The sequence below is a fragment of the Musca domestica genome, unplaced genomic scaffold (assembly GCF_030504385.1).
Source record: "Musca domestica strain aabys unplaced genomic scaffold, Musca_domestica.polishedcontigs.V.1.1 1, whole genome shotgun sequence".
NCBI classification, from domain to species: Eukaryota; Metazoa; Arthropoda; class Insecta; order Diptera; family Muscidae; genus Musca; species Musca domestica.
The window spans coordinates 34,612,699-34,628,642 of NW_026712114.1; the positions used below are offsets into that span (position 1 = coordinate 34,612,699).

At 35.1% G+C, this 15,944-nt stretch overlaps 2 protein-coding genes across 2 annotated transcripts in view; one reads left to right on the forward strand and one right to left on the reverse strand.

Moving 5' to 3' along the window:
• Window positions 1-15,944, reverse strand: part of LOC101896548 (phosphopantothenate--cysteine ligase) — a 63,677-nt gene that overhangs the window by 38,951 nt on the left and 8,782 nt on the right. The window contains exon 2 of the mRNA XM_020039336.2: window positions 14,078-14,975. Within this exon, the coding sequence (XP_019894895.1) occupies window positions 14,078-14,203 (126 nt within the window). The 5' untranslated portion in view covers window positions 14,204-14,975. The remainder of the gene's footprint in view (window positions 1-14,077; window positions 14,976-15,944) is intronic.
• Window positions 5,530-7,212, forward strand: LOC101896371 (L-2-hydroxyglutarate dehydrogenase, mitochondrial). Its single transcript, XM_005190664.4, has 2 exons — window positions 5,530-5,820; window positions 5,917-7,212. Exons 1-2 carry the CDS (start codon window positions 5,693-5,695, stop codon window positions 7,166-7,168), a joined length of 1,380 nt encoding a protein of 459 aa, XP_005190721.1. The 5' UTR covers window positions 5,530-5,692; the 3' UTR covers window positions 7,169-7,212.

Below are 15,944 nucleotides of genomic sequence, written 5' to 3' on the forward strand. Positions count from 1 at the left end.
AACGGAATGACAAAGTTAATATACCCTCCATAGAAATGGTTAGAAAAGTAAAGAAGTGACTTGATCGAAACCCGCGTCGCAGTGGCCGAAAAATGGCTCGTGAGCCATACGGCAAATATTGAAAAATGAGCGCGAGTGTATTAAAGCCTTGGTACGCAAACAATTTGGCCGCAGACCTTGGATATTCCAACAGGACTCAGCACCATCGCACTCGGCACGCGCCACCCAAGAATGGTTTCAAAATGAGGTTCCTCGTTTCATTTCCAGAGCACAGTGACCAAAATCTCCGCTTACCAATCCGTTGGACTATTGTTTCTGGAGTATTTTGGAAAGCAAAGTTGGCACTAAACAATACCAAAGTGTCGATCACCTCAAGTAAGCGCTTCGCCGGGAATGGACCAAAATACCGCAGAGCAAGATTCGGCAGTGTGTGACGGTTTCATTGGTCGTTTGAAGGCCATAAATCGTGCTAAAAATGTAAAAATTATAGCGTTTGCCTTTGTTGCACCCTATATAGCTCGGATCGACTTCAATTTTTTTAATTCCACAATTAGCCGTTTAAAAAATTCGTCTCTCATTCGGATAGTCCTTGAAACTCAATCCTCTGACAGTCTTTGGTAAGGTTTTCTTACAAAATATTCCGGCAGTCATTGAAAACAATGCTGTTGGAAAATTCCAGACTGCAAACGCATATTCGTATAAAATAATATTCCTAGAAAATCAATGTCTGCTGTCCTTTTACAATTTTTTATATATATATAGCTTTATTAAAGAATCCAGAATTATAACTTATAGAACTCTAACAGAAATTCTCGCAAAAGTTTATAATTTTATTTCTCATATCCCTTGAAAATGTATACGCAAAAATATTGAGTTAAGAGTCCGAATATGTTGGTCTTTTTAACAATGAAAATTTAAAAAAGTACTAAAAATCTCAAATTCGACTCTTAAATTAACTTATTCATTTATATTGCCTTCATTTTCAAATTTATTTCGGACATTTTCCCTTCAAACTTCAAATGCAGGCTTCCTGTCCTTCCGAAAAATTGAATGTCATCCCAAAAATATCCTCTGGCCTAGACCACCGAATTAAACGTTTGGGAATTATATCAACACTTCTTACTCCCTTTTCATGCCCTGAATACCAACAGCTATGAAAGATTACACCAAAGGACAATGGATAAATGTACGTTAACCGCATTATATCGTTGTCACAGCCAAATTGATCCCCAGGGTACTCTGTGGTGGAAAATGGTTGAAAGTGGTATTGCGGTCGTTTTTCATTTTTCTTTCGATGGGTGGTTTTTCACTCTCAGCGGTGTTGATGATGTGGTCTTGCGATAGTTGAGATGGCAATGAAATTATGCCATTAATTATTTTAATAAGAGTCTCAAATAACAACAACAACCGATTGCATTTCTGGTGAAGCAGTAGCTGTGGCATAAGAGGTTTATTTCACTCATGAACGCTCACTCTTCGCTTGACTTTGGAGATGTTATTGGAAAGGTAAAATTAAAATCATCGACAATAAATTTGTCAAAAAATGTTTACTGATGTAGAATCCAAAAGAGTATTGATAAACTGTTACCTGACAAATGACCAGATGCCAAGAAGAGATAACATTATATGTAGTTTTCATTCATTAATTAGAATTTTAAATCACTTGGTGGGCAATGTCGTCCGTAGAACACAACATTTGTCTGAATATCATTAAAGAGACAAATTCAACGCCTAAATTAGAATAACAAATTTCGTCGATAGGTAAAGAACTAGATCAGATGTAGCCATTCAATAGGAATTGCTAATAAATTGTATTCTTTAAAAAAACAAATTCCAACAGAAAGAGCTCCACGAAATTGATGATGAGGTAAATTTTATGTATGTATATCTTCTGATTCATACAGTTTCTAGTCGTTAAAGTATACATCACTATATATAGTATTATATGTTTATACTATCTTTATATTCTTTTTAACATTTCTCAAACTCAAATTTGGCCTTTCATCTGAAAGACATTGTTGATCAATTTGTGCAGTTATCATACCAATTTTTTGGTAGGTGCCAAAAAGTATGCATTCAAAATCATCAATAATTAAAACCAGTAAAGAAAATCTTAAAGTCGTAAATTTGAAATCGGATATATATATATATATATATATATATATATATATATATATATATATATATATATATATATATATATATGAGCTATATCCAAATCGGAACCGATCTCCATAAAATTTCGCCAAGATATTTCTGAGCTGTATTTGATATATTTCCCTGAATATCTTTGATACGGAGTGCATATTACGGTTGTGGGTAATAAATATAACAAATCGGATGAACAGTATATATGGGAGCTATAGCTATATCTGAACCGATCTTCACCAAATTTGACATACTAACTTTTAGACTAAATTCGGTCCTAAGTGCCAAATTCCATCCCATTTGGACAAATATTAGACGTTTGGTTCACAATAAAAGGTAAATCGGACGAAGTTATATATGGTAGATATATCCAAATCTGAACCAATCTCGATAAAATTTGGCACATGTATTTCTGGGCTGCATTTGATATATTTCCCCAAATATTGTTGTAACAGAGTGCATATTACGGCTGCGAAGGACAAAAATAACAAATCGGATGAACAATATATATGGGAGCTATAGCTATATCTGAACCGATTTCGATCAAATTTGGCATACTTATTTTCAGGCCTAATTTGGTTGTATGTGCAAAATTTCATACTATTTGGGCTGATATTACACGTTTGGTGCACAATAAAAGGCAAATCGGACGAAGATATATATGGGAGCTATATCTAAATTTTGACCGATTATCTCCAATTTCAATAGGGTTCGTCCTTGGGCCAAACAAATGATCTGTGCAAAATTTCATCTGGATCGAGCAATAAATGCGACCTGTACTTTGTTTACAAAAATACATGGACGGAAGGACAGACGGACGGACATGCATAAATCGACTCAGAATGTGATTCTATGCAGATCATCAAAAGGAACTATGGGTCTATCTCGTTTCCTTTTGCCTGTTACAAACAAATGCACAAAGACATAATACCCTGACCACCTTGTGGTGTAGGGTATAAAAAGTAAACGGAAGAAAACAGCAACATCAGCAGAAATGGTTCGAAAAGTAAAGAAGCGAAACACGCGTCGCAGTGGCCGAAAAGTGGCTCGTGAGCTGAATATATCGCAATATTCCATTCGGCAAATATTGAAAAATCAGCTCGGGGTAAAGCCATTGAAATTCCAAAAAGTGCAAGAACTTACACAGTAACTGAAAGAAATAGACTCAAAAGAGCTAAAGAGTTGCTTCGCTTGGCCGAAAGTGGTGAACTACCGAATTTGGTTTTCTCCGATGAGAAAACACTCGTTGTCCAGCAGTTTGTAAACAAACAAAATGATCGTGTTTACTTGCCAAAGAGGTCAGCTGAAAATGTGCACCTTCTGTTGGTCACCAGAACTCAAGCGCCTGCCATAGTGATGGTATGGGCCGCCATAACATCCGATTGTCGCTCCCCGCTCGTATTAATCGACCGTGGCATCAGAATAAATGCCGAATGTTATCGCGAAAATATTCTGGAAGGTGTATTAAAGCCTTGGGCACGCAAACATTTTGGCCGCAGACCTTGGACCCAAGAATGGTTACAAAATGAGGTTTCTCGCTTCATTTCCAGCGCACAATGACCACCCAAATCTACAGATACCAATTCGTTGGACTATTGTGTCTGGAGTATTTTGGAAAGCAAGGTTGGCACTAAAAAATACCAAAGGGTCGATCACCTCAAACAAGCGTTTCGCCGGGAATGGGCCAAAATACGCAGAGCAACATTCGGGCAGCGGCCAAAATTCGTGCCAAAGGTGACCAATTCGAACAAATCTAAACTTATTGTAAGATTTGATGCTATTACCGACACTTTTTGCTTTAATTCAATAAAATTAAAAAAAAATACAAATTATGACGTTTGACTTTGTTGCAGTTTTTTATTTCACCCTGTACATTATGTTAACACTGGCCTCAACACCATGTCTAGATTTAATATGAAATATATAATACAAGTTCCTCCGGTTTCAAAAAACGGCCTATTGCTTAAAAAATGTGAATTGTTCATGAAACTTTGCATATTTCCCAATATAGGATACAGTATGAAAGTTTCACATTTGATTTTTATGGGAACTACACGAAAATTTTAACCTAACGGAAAAATTCTTGTAATGCTAAATAAAAAGTGAACATTATCGTTTAATTTGTTTTCGAAATGGAAATAACTACATGCGATTCAAAAACAGAATGTGGACTAGAACGCCTCCCTGCTAAGTCATTGTACTTTGCATTGCGTTAACGATATTTTAGAAATGTGCTTTCTCCGTAACACGTAATAAACATCTTCAATTTTAAACTAGCTTTAGAGCCGTTTACCGTTACATATGTTCACAAATATTCACAATTCTTCTACTTAAAATACGTTGAAATTTGTATTGATAGACCGATAAGGCAACAGAGGCACAAAGTGTGCCTTCGTTAGATTAGAGTATAGCTTTTATCTTTGACTAAGTGTTATCAGTAAAACTGACTGAAGGCATCAAGTAGAATGCTATGTTTATAAATACCTATGTTTTATTAAAAATACAAATGTAGACAACTATTCGTATTTATTATCACCATTCATATTGGTGATAATCATACAACATATAACAATACATTTTTACTCTCATTCTAAGAATAGCGTTGCCAACCCTCAAAGTAAGGAAGAAAAAAATATTAGCTCATACCAACAACAAATTGTACACTTTCAGTTTTTTATATTTCCATTTACGTTTTGCATTGTTACAAAGCTTACAAACACCCTGAACACTCAACTGCATATCTGTGAGTTAACTTGAAGGTAAATCACCATGGTGAAATATTTTCTTTGCAATGGTGAATACGTTTTTTTTCCAGCATGTATAATATGAATGAGTCATACTTTTCCATACACAGCCATAGAATTTCAATTACGAAATTGAGATATTTTCAACAAAGTAAAAACAAAATATGGTTTCTTATTGCAATGGTGAAAACATTGCGTTTTTCAAACTAACATTTTTTTAAAATTTCTTGGACAGTTGCCATGCGTCAATATAGGTGGTATACCAAAAAGTAAATAATTTTACTGGATGACCAGCTGATGAATGATAAGTTGCCTGGGATAGAGTTGCCAAGGTTCATTTTACTGGTAACTGGAAACTGGGGAAAATGCAGATATTTAATACTGATGCAACATTTTTATTCAAATAAATCGGACTCTCCCTTCGCTTTTTTATACCCTCCACCATAGTATGGAGGATATATAAAGTTAGTCATTCCGTTTGTAACACCTCCAAATATACATTTTAGACGCCACAAAGTATATATATATATATATATATATCAAATCACAACGTAAAAATGTGGGAATAAATTTCATACTAAACGGCAACCCTGGCCGTCGTAGTAGTGAAAGTGCGTGTATTTTGAATTTTCTGTCTGGCTTTTCAGTCACATTTCGTCGTTGTTGTTTATCAGCTGATACTGTTCCAGAGGAAAATTCAACGGAGACAACGACGACAACGTCAAGGTTAAACAAGGTCTTCGTTGGGTGTTTGGTGTGCTGTCTGGTAGTTATTTGATAATAAAATTTAAAAAAAAAATATGTTGAGGACACAAATTCAAAGTCTACGTTCGTTAAATAATTTACGTTCGTTAGGAAATGGAGCAGCAGCAGCAACAACAACTGCAGTAGGGGGTCAGAGATGGCAGCATACACAAGGAAAAACAAAGTAAGTACACGAGACAGACAAACTAAGAAAAAAACAACAATAAAAATTAATAATAAAAGCAATAAAAAATTAACAAAAATAAATTTTTTGTTGCAGAGATTATGATCTGGTGGTGGTAGGAGGAGGCATTGTCGGCACGGCATCAGCGCGTGAAATTTTAATGCGTCATCCGTCCATGAAAATTGCCATACTTGAAAAAGAACCCAAATTGGCATTCCATCAAAGTGGTCACAATTCGGGTGTAATCCACGCTGGCATTTACTACAAGCCCGGTACACTCAAAGCAAAGCTATGTGTTGAAGGTTTACACTTGGCCTACAAGTATTTGGATGCCAAAGGCATTCCCTACAAGAAATGTGGTAAATTGATTGTGGCCACCGACGAGTTAGAGGTGTCACGACTAAAGGACTTACATGAACGTGGTATTAAAAACAATGTGCCCGATTTGCAGCTGATAGAAGGTTCAAAGATCCAAGAAGTTGAGCCCTATTGTAAGGGTCTGAAGGCCTTGTGGAGTCCTCAAACTGGTATTGTTGACTGGGGTTTGGTGACAGAGTATTTTGGCCAAGATTTCAAGCAAGCTGGCGGTGATATTTACTTGGACTTCAAAGTAACCAAATTTGAAGAGTCCAAAAACGAAGGTTCCTCCGAATACCCTGTCACAATTCGTGGCGATCGTCCCCACCAAGTAATAAGATCCCGCAATGTCCTAACCTGTGGTGGCCTCCAGTCTGATTTGATTGCCGAAAAGACTGGCTGTCCCCGTTCCCCGCGCATCATCCCCTTCCGTGGTGAATATTTGCTTTTAGCCAAAGAAAAATGCCACATGGTAAGAGGCAACATTTATCCAGTACCTGATCCCCGTTTCCCCTTCCTGGGTGTACATTTTACACCACGCATGGATGGCAGTGTTTGGTTGGGACCCAATGCCGTGCTGGCCTTCAAGAGAGAAGGCTACAAATGGGCTGACTTAAACCTCTTGGAATTGTTTGATGCCCTGCGTTATCCAGGTTTCCTTAAAATGGCCTCCAAATACATTGGCTTTGGCCTCAAAGAGATGAGCAAATCTGCATTTATACCACTACAGGTAAAAGATTTACAAAAATTCATTCCTGATATCACAGAATACGATGTCAGACGTGGCCCAGCCGGTGTCCGGGCTCAAGCTTTGGATATGGATGGTAATTTGGTAGATGATTTTGTATTTGATCGTGGCGTCGGAGCTGGTTCTCTTGCGACAAGGGTACTTCATTGCCGCAATGCACCCTCACCGGGTGCTACTAGCAGTTTGGCAATTGCCAAAATGGTTGCCGATAAAATTGAACATGAATTTGGTATTGGAAAATAAAGTATTTATAAGCAGAGGACGATAAACGAAACCAAAAAACAAAACGGAAAACGAAATAAAATAATAATGCATTTTTATTGTGTTATATCTTTGACTACTTATTTAAAACAAATAATAAAAAGTCTTGTTAATTTTAAATTTTAAAGTGTGGTGGTTTAAATTTATGAGAATATTAATTTTTAAAAGAATAGTGGGTTTGCAATATGTTGTTATTGCTTTCAAAAAACTACAGGGGCAGTATATTCTTATAATAACCAAGCCTTTTCTAAAATCCAAATATATTCATGAAAAGAAAAACTTATAAGAATGCAGATCTACCTGTAACAAATATAGGTTCATATTGAATATTAGCTTGAAGTAAATAATACGAAGCGTATGAAACTAACATATGTATGCCATGTCTAACTGAATTTGAGGAGTGTGCTATAGAATGCATATATGGAAGCTTTATCTCGATGAACATAATTGGATTAACAGGGTTCTTGCTCTAGCAGTGTCCGTCTGTCTGGACACAATGCTGGTGGGCACAATAGCTATCGATGAGTATTCGCAACCGTTCAAACTTGGTATATCGTAATATTGTTCTCAAACTGAAATCGAGCTCAGAGATGTGCAATATCGATGCACTCCCTCTGGTACCTCCCCCACACAAGGTCAACAAAATGGATAATATCAGCGCACTCTGTTTAGAGACTACCCCACAAAAAAGGGCAATTTTTAGCCCTAGAATCATCATAAATCTTATAAGAACAGAAATCTTTATTTATTGTGCGTCTCAAATTTTTACCAACCCTAAATGTGGTATAAAAATAGTATGGAACAGACCACTCCTCTGGTACCTCCCACACAACGATTTCATTTTAAATTTTACATTTCCCGATATTTCTGCCAAGACATATTTAGTGTGACGATGGGATATGTTAAATAATTATATATATATCTATAAAAGAGGAAAATGTGTGTACGTGTGTTTGTTTGTAATTTATAGACTCAGAAACTGCTGAACTGATTTTTTCTCAATATTTCCAAATATATTAAAGCATAGCCTGAAAGTAACATAGGCTATGTAAATTTTTGAAATTCTACTTGAAACGGGAGTTGTAGCATCAGAATAGGAAGTACCTCCAGAAAATTTAGTTTTTGTATGCACAATATCTATTGATCGATTACAGATATATTCTTCAAATTTGGAGTGCGTAACGGAATTTAAAACAAAAATAATTTGGTAAAATTATTTTGAAATCGGTTCAGATTTGGATATAGCTCCCATGTATATTTTCGACCAATTTCACATATTTGATGCACCAAACACGATATTTCTGTCCGATTCCAATGAAATTCGGAATGAGTGACGGAGTTTGGTACAATAATAAATGTGTCAAATGATATTAAAATCCGTTGATCCCTAGACATAGCTCCCATATATATTTCGACTGATTTCACGTATTTTAGGCAAAACAAACACGATATGTATGTCCGATTCTAATGAAATTCCGAATGTGTGTTGGAATTTTGTATAAAAATACATTTCCCAAATTATATTGAAGTCGGTTGAGGGTTCGGCCGATTTCGTATATTTAATGCACCAAATACGTTATTTATATCCTATTTCAATGAAATGTGGAAGGAGTAAATTTTGTCAAATTATATTGAAATCGGTTCAGATTGGGATATGATTTTATTAAGAAATATTGACCCACAACGCCTTGCCATGGTATATAGGCTAACGATTATTAATGGGAATTACAGGGTGAAATTAAAAAACTGCACTCGTCCGACATCTGATAAAATTATTCCAATGATAGCTCATTATATTGTTAAAGCGAACAAAAGCATTTTGTTGAGAATTTTCCAGAAAAAAAGTTATTCGTGATGGAATTCAAACGTGATAGTATGATTTCTTTTTATTTGGCAAGTGGCTATCGTTAGAGCACTCCAGCATTTAAATGTGAATAAATCTTTTGTGTCTCGTACCATCGCACGTTAACGTGACACTGGTAGCGTAGCCCGACGTCGACGGAAGAAAACAGCAACATCAGCAGAAATGGTTCGAAAAGTAAAGAAGCGACTGATCAAAATCCGCGTCGCAGTGGTCGAAAAATGGCTCGTGAGCTGAACATATCGCAATATTCCATTCGGCAAATATTAAAAAATGAGCTCGGGGTAAAGCCACTGAATTTCCAAAAAGTACAAGAACTTACACCGCAACAGAAAAAATAGACTCAAAAGAGCTAAAAATGAGTGTGGGCCGCCATAACAGCCTATGATCGCTCTCTGCTCGTATTAATCGACAGTGGCATCAGAATAAATGACGAATATAATCGCGAAAATATTCTGGAGGGTGTATTAAAGCCTTGGGCTCGCAAACATTTTGGCCGCAGACCGTGGACATTCCAACAGGACTCAGCTCCATCGCACTCAGCACGCGCCACCCAAGAATTATTACAAAATGAGGTTTCTCGCTTCATTTCCAGCGCATAATGGTCACCAAAATCTCCGGATACCAATTCGTGGACTTTTGTGTCTGGAGTATTTTGGAAAGCAAGGTTGGCACTAAAAAAAAAAACAAAGTGTCGATCACCTCAAGCAAGCGCTTCCCCGGGAATGGGCCTAAATACCGCAGAGCAACATTCGGGCAGCGTGTGACGGTTTCATTAGCCGTTTGAAGGCCATAATTCGTGCCAAAGGTAACCAATTCGAACAAATCTAAACTTATTCTAAAATTTGATGCTATTTCCGACATTTTTGGCTTTCATCAAAAAAAAAATTAAAAAAAATTTAAATATTATGGCGTTTGACTTAGTTGCAGTTTATTTATCTCACCCTGTATATTTTTATAAAACTTAAATCGAGTTCGAAGATGGGTCCACTCTTTCTGGTATCTCTCCCACAAATGGTTGAAATTTAAAAAATATATATATTTTATTTTATTTAAGTCCACCCCATTCACTGTGCCATTTAGTTTGATTAAGAACAATAGTTATATTACATTTGTGTGAATAAAGAAAAGTTAATGAGTAGTTTTACAAACATCACACAAATTTTATGACAATGGCAAGTAATAGTTATTTGGAAGGTGACATCATTGTAACCATCTTAGAAATCGATAACATTTATATAAAAACAATGCCATGTTCCTTGACATCATTTATATTTCCTCCTGAGTATATGTACATAGCATTACTCTACAAATATTAATACCGGAATTGCCTCATTGCTGAGTGGGGCTTAGTTAACAACTTTCACAATTTATCACATTTCATTATACGGCCAACTAAACCATTTTTCAATTTCAACGTAAAAAATGACCAAATTTCAGCAATGTGCTATTAAGATATAATACGTTTAGAGGACAAAGAAAATCATAAATTGTGCTATTAAGCATAAATCTTTTTTTCTGTTCACACAAGAAATATATTCACGACGAATATATATTCTGCATGCTATTAAGTATTTTTATTAAATAAAACATTTAAATTATACCACACAAAGGTGTATTATGATGATGGACATAATTGAATATTATATTTTTTTCTCACAGTAAATTACGCGTATGGTGGTCGCGACGCTTGCCCACCGACAAAAAACCAACATAGCTACGGACATTTCTTTGTGTGGCATGTGAATTATTCATGACATTTTATCATTAATATTGTTATTACCATTCCAACACCTTAATCTTATCAATAAATCATTTTCGTTTTTTGTATTCTTTGCAGCATTTGCCTAAATTATTAATAATATTAGCAGCGGGTGAGAATAACTAATTATGTATATCCTAAACGTTTGTTTGTGTTTGCCGTTAATTTCATTAATTGGGATTCAAATTGATGATAAAAGGAGAATTATTTTTAAAAAGTTATGAATGTATTCTATAGAGAACATAAAGAATTAATAACAGGTCAATAGCCGAAACTACAAAAAGTGGGAATACCGATCAAAATCTCTTATCCGGGCATTTGGAAATGAGAATACCTTTCAAAATGGGACAGGCAAGGAAAAATAAAAAAACGACACTTATAGATACGAAAACCCTGTAAAATTTAATGGAAGTGGTTACATGTGGGTATTTGCTTGCGTCCTTATCGATCTTTTCTTCGAGAATTGAACTAATCGCTTAAAAGCTAACACACATATATTTGTTTTTAATTAAAAGTATTAACGCAAAAAGCTATATTTTTCGTTGCAAAATAGAAGTGAACAAAATGTTCAGAATCTGTCTTTTAAATTGAAGTTAAAGACAATGTGAAAACCACATATTTTATATACCGACAAAATTATTTGCGATATTATCCATTTGAGATGAAATTTTGTATAGTATATCTTTTTAATATAAAAACAAATTCTTGTCGATTTCGGTCCAGAATTGTGTATAGCTCTCATATATAAAGTCCTCCGATGTTAACTTTTTTGTACACCAAATCTCAGTTGTAATTGTTTAAATGCAATGCCGAATGTTGGGAGAATGTGACATCACAAAGGTTTAGAGAAAATATCACACCGAAAAAAATGTAATGCTAGTGGTTGGGTACTTAAGTTCCAAAATCATTTAGATCTTTTACCTATCGCTCTCTTGTAAAAAGGGGGAGTGCAAGTGTCAAAAAAGATACAAATCCATATCACTTGTACCGAAGTTTGAACAGCGTCTTTGGCATCGACACTAAATGCCTTAAAATGATGAAATGAAAATTGAGGTTATGTAATCATTCTGCATTGGAGGATAGCGGGAAGATTATCTAGATTTGTTGGGTGATGAGCTAATATTTAATTGACGTTTTGAACAAGGAGGATTGTGTTAAACCATATCACGGCTACGAAACTATCTGAATTTGCGTAAAAACATTCTAATCGGAAATTCCATTCAATTTTTTATACTGAAATGTGGACAGTTCAGCTATTGGCATGGTTATGAAACCAGGTTTGGCTCATGAAGTAGAGCAAGTCTATAAGAGTATTTTTGCCGTTGCAAGAATTCGTATCATGTTCCTTAGGGCTTAAAACCCTTGGTGCAAAACAAATTTGAGTTTAAATAAACCAACGAAAAGCAAGGCTAAAACATTAACATGTATCTGCAATTTAAGAATAGATTTCATAAAATTATCTGAAATCATCCCAAATCTATTTGGAGTACATCATAGCACCAGTGAATGAACTACATGCTTTCGTCATCTGACGCATCGACTTTTGTTCTTTATAATACCTTACACCACACTGTGGTCAGTGTAATATGTCTTTGTGCATTTGTGCAATATGTTCAGCTCACGAGCCATTTTTGGGCCACTGCGACGCGAGTTTCGATCAGTTCGCTTCTTTGCTTTTCGAACTATTTCTGCTGATTTTGCTGTTTTTTTCGGTCCACTTTCTTGACGTCGGGCTAGCTCTAACGGGAGTGATCTAACGAGAGCCACTTGTGGTTCTCCAATCACACTATCACGCTTGAATTCCATCACGATTCATTTTTTTCTGAAAAATTCTCACCAAAATGCTTTTGTACGCTTGTAAACAATATAATTAGCTGTCACTGGAATAATTTTAACAGCTGTCGGACGATTGGCTTAGCAATGACAGTAGTCTGAAGTTGATTGCAGTTTTTTCATTTCACCCTGTAATATAAGTCCAAATATTTATTATTTGGCATAAACAACCAAATCGAGCCTAGAAACAAGTGTGTCAAATTCGGTGAAAATCGGTTGAGATGTAGCTATAGCTCCCATATATACTCTTCATCTGATTTGTTAAATCGCACCTTCAGAGCCGTAATATGCATTACGTAACAACGACATACGGAGAAGTATGTCAAATACAGCTCAGAAAAACGTTTGCCTAATTTTATCGAGATCGGTGCAGATTTTCACCATTGGTTTCCATAATTGAATGGATTTTGTGACATACGCACGAATTTAGCCTTAAAGAAAGTGTATCAAATTTGTTCCATCCGATTTTGTATTTTACTTCCTCACACACGTAAAATACACTCCCTAACAACGATAGTTGGTGCTAACGTGTTTATTGTGCCTAAAAATTGCAATATCAGCTCAAGTTGGATGGATTTTAATGAATATTAGTTCAGACGCAAATGCCTCCGTCAAATTTAGTAGAATATTATAGAAGTCTGCCATATATTAGTTCCTTTCGGCTTTAACTACTTTAAAACCATCATAGTTGGTATGTTTTAATTCTCACAAAATTTTTTGTAATATCGTTTATTTGTTATATGTAGCTCTACTATACATGCAAAGTGGTGTAGGGTATTATTAAGACGGCCCAGTACGTCCTTGGACTTTCTTTACCGGTTTATTATTTAAACATGTAGTTAGGGCTAGACAAGAGCAAGCTAAATCTCTTCTATAAACTGTGAAACTAGGGCCCTTAGAAATAGCATAAAAGATATGACAGTCATTATTCTTCAAATATTTTTCAACCTTCCTATATCACATCTTACTTCAAGAAAAACTATTAAAATTTGGCCTTTCATACAATCAGACCTGATGTTTTCTTTCAAATTATTCTCATTACATCCCAATAAATCATTGCCAAAGAATAGATTAACAAATATACACAGGGTATTGTAAAGGCGGCCCAGTACTTCTTTGGACTTTTTTTACTGGTTTATTATTTAAACATGTAGTTAGGGCTAGACAAGAGCAAGCTAAATCTCTTCTATAAACAGAGAAACAAGGGCCCTTAGAAATGGCATAAAAGATCTGGCAGCCATTATTCTTCAAATATTTTTCAAACTTCCTATATCACATCTTACTTCAAGAAACTTAATAATTTTTGGCCTATCATACAATCAGACCTGGTGTTTTCTTTCAAATTGTTCCCATTATATCCCAATAAATCATTGCCAAAGAATTGTTAAATATAGGTATAAGTAATGTTCATAAAATAATCAAAAAAGACACTTACTGTTACAAGGACGATTCGGTTTTGCAGTCGATTGTGTCGTTCACAAAATTCCTTTAGCAGTGAACGATTATCCTCAAAATCTGCTGGAGGCAGATGTGTATTGTAGAATTCCTCCCAGTTTGACATGATGACGATATTTAGTTAAGCTGCTACTGCTGAGCAATGTTGTAGATAATGATGTGGTTGGTTATGTATGTACTGTTGTTGTTGCTACTACAAATAACGACCGCTGATGTTCTGCTGGAAGAGCAGCTAATGTTGTCGCGTTTAAATTTGATGGTAATGGTGTTGTAAGTACAAAAAAAGTAGATGTAGTTCAGCTGTTTCGAGTCAATAATGGACCAGCAACGGCAATATTACACAAACAATAATGTTTATGTATTTTATGTACTTGTTTTATATACAAAATAGTTGAGAACTTTTTCTTGCTCTCGTTGGATATCAACAGAGGATATGTTCTGATGATTTTTCGACTTTGTTCTTGTTATTGCCGATAAAAATCGCGATTCGTTCAGCAAGGAAATATAAATATAAAATTCACTTGTTCTTTGCACTGCAGTTAATGTGTATTTGTTGGAATTCTTTGGGTTGTTGTTCTTGTTGTAATGCACTTGATAGGTGGAAAAACAAATACAAAAATTATTGTTAACAATCAAGTTATTCCTGTAATGTATACTTGTTTTGAAGTTTTCTGTTAAATGTTCCACGAAATAGTTGTTTTAGCTGGACCAATAGGATATTATATAGCTGTCATTAAAACACACCACCCTGGACCAATTCTGTCTTATGGATTAAGGCCACCAACACAATACTACAACACCAGATGTTGTGGTTGGATACAATTTTTATGGTCCTTGTTCGTTTTTAGCTTGCTTAGCCACCTTTTTTACTTATTTCACTGAAATGAAAGTGGAGGAAAAAACAAAAGAATAAAAATTATTAAAAGTTCATTTAAGAAGAATAAAATATATGAAGGACTCTGGGATGGGGTGGTTGGCATTCATACATGATGGTCAGTTGGTCAGTTGGTCAGTCAGTCAGGATATGAACTGAAAATCAATTAAGATAATTAAAATGTAATTCGCCACAATAGCAACAAAAATGTAATGTTGCAAATAAATAACGCTGACGTTGTTCGGAAAGTTAAAGAAGAACAAAAATATGATGGAAAGAGTGTGAGTGTGTGTGTGTGTACGCAACATGTTGAATACAAACAAATACATTTGTTAATTGAATAGTTACATGTAGTAGTTTGTTTTCAAGGATAACGGAAATATTGCAAAATAATGTTGATGATGAAGTATACATGTCACTGTACCAAAAGAGAATGAATGTCACAGCAGGAAACTGTAATGATACACGACCACTTGGTAAGTGTTATGCTGTTTTCTATCTTTCACACAATAAGTTAGAATTTTTCCACCCATTTCCACAATCGTAAATTAAAGGTCTGAGAATGGAATGAAGGAGTAAAGACAAATAAATTTGAAAATCCTCTTGTTATGGCAAATGAGCAACTGCATGTACAGTGATAGAAAAATAATTGACACAACCGTTCATACGAATAGCTTTGAAGAAAAACAATATTTTAATAATATAATATTAATATTTTTAAGCCTCTACCAGATTATTTGTAATACTGTTTATTTTCCTTGATGTAGTATTTATATTGTCTATTAAAGCATACAACTGGTGAATGGCCGCTAAAGTGATATAATGGGGACTATTGCCCAAACTTTATTATTTAAAAAAAATCTTCAGTTTGTAACTCAACTTTTGAGAGAAGAGCAGAACGGGCGAGTGTCGCGGAGTTCACGTTACTGGAGATGAGAAAAAATACTGAAAAAAAGAAAATTGAAGGGTATTC

Bases quoted from the DNA above. Each gene is read 5' to 3' on its own strand.
- LOC101896371 (XM_005190664.4), top strand. From the start codon at position 5,693: ATGTTGAGGACACAAATTCAAAGTCTACGTTCGTTAAATAATTTACGT. The intron at 5,821-5,916 runs GTAAGTACACGA...TTTTTGTTGCAG, and splicing joins CATACACAAGGAAAAACAAA to AGATTATGATCTGGTGGTGG.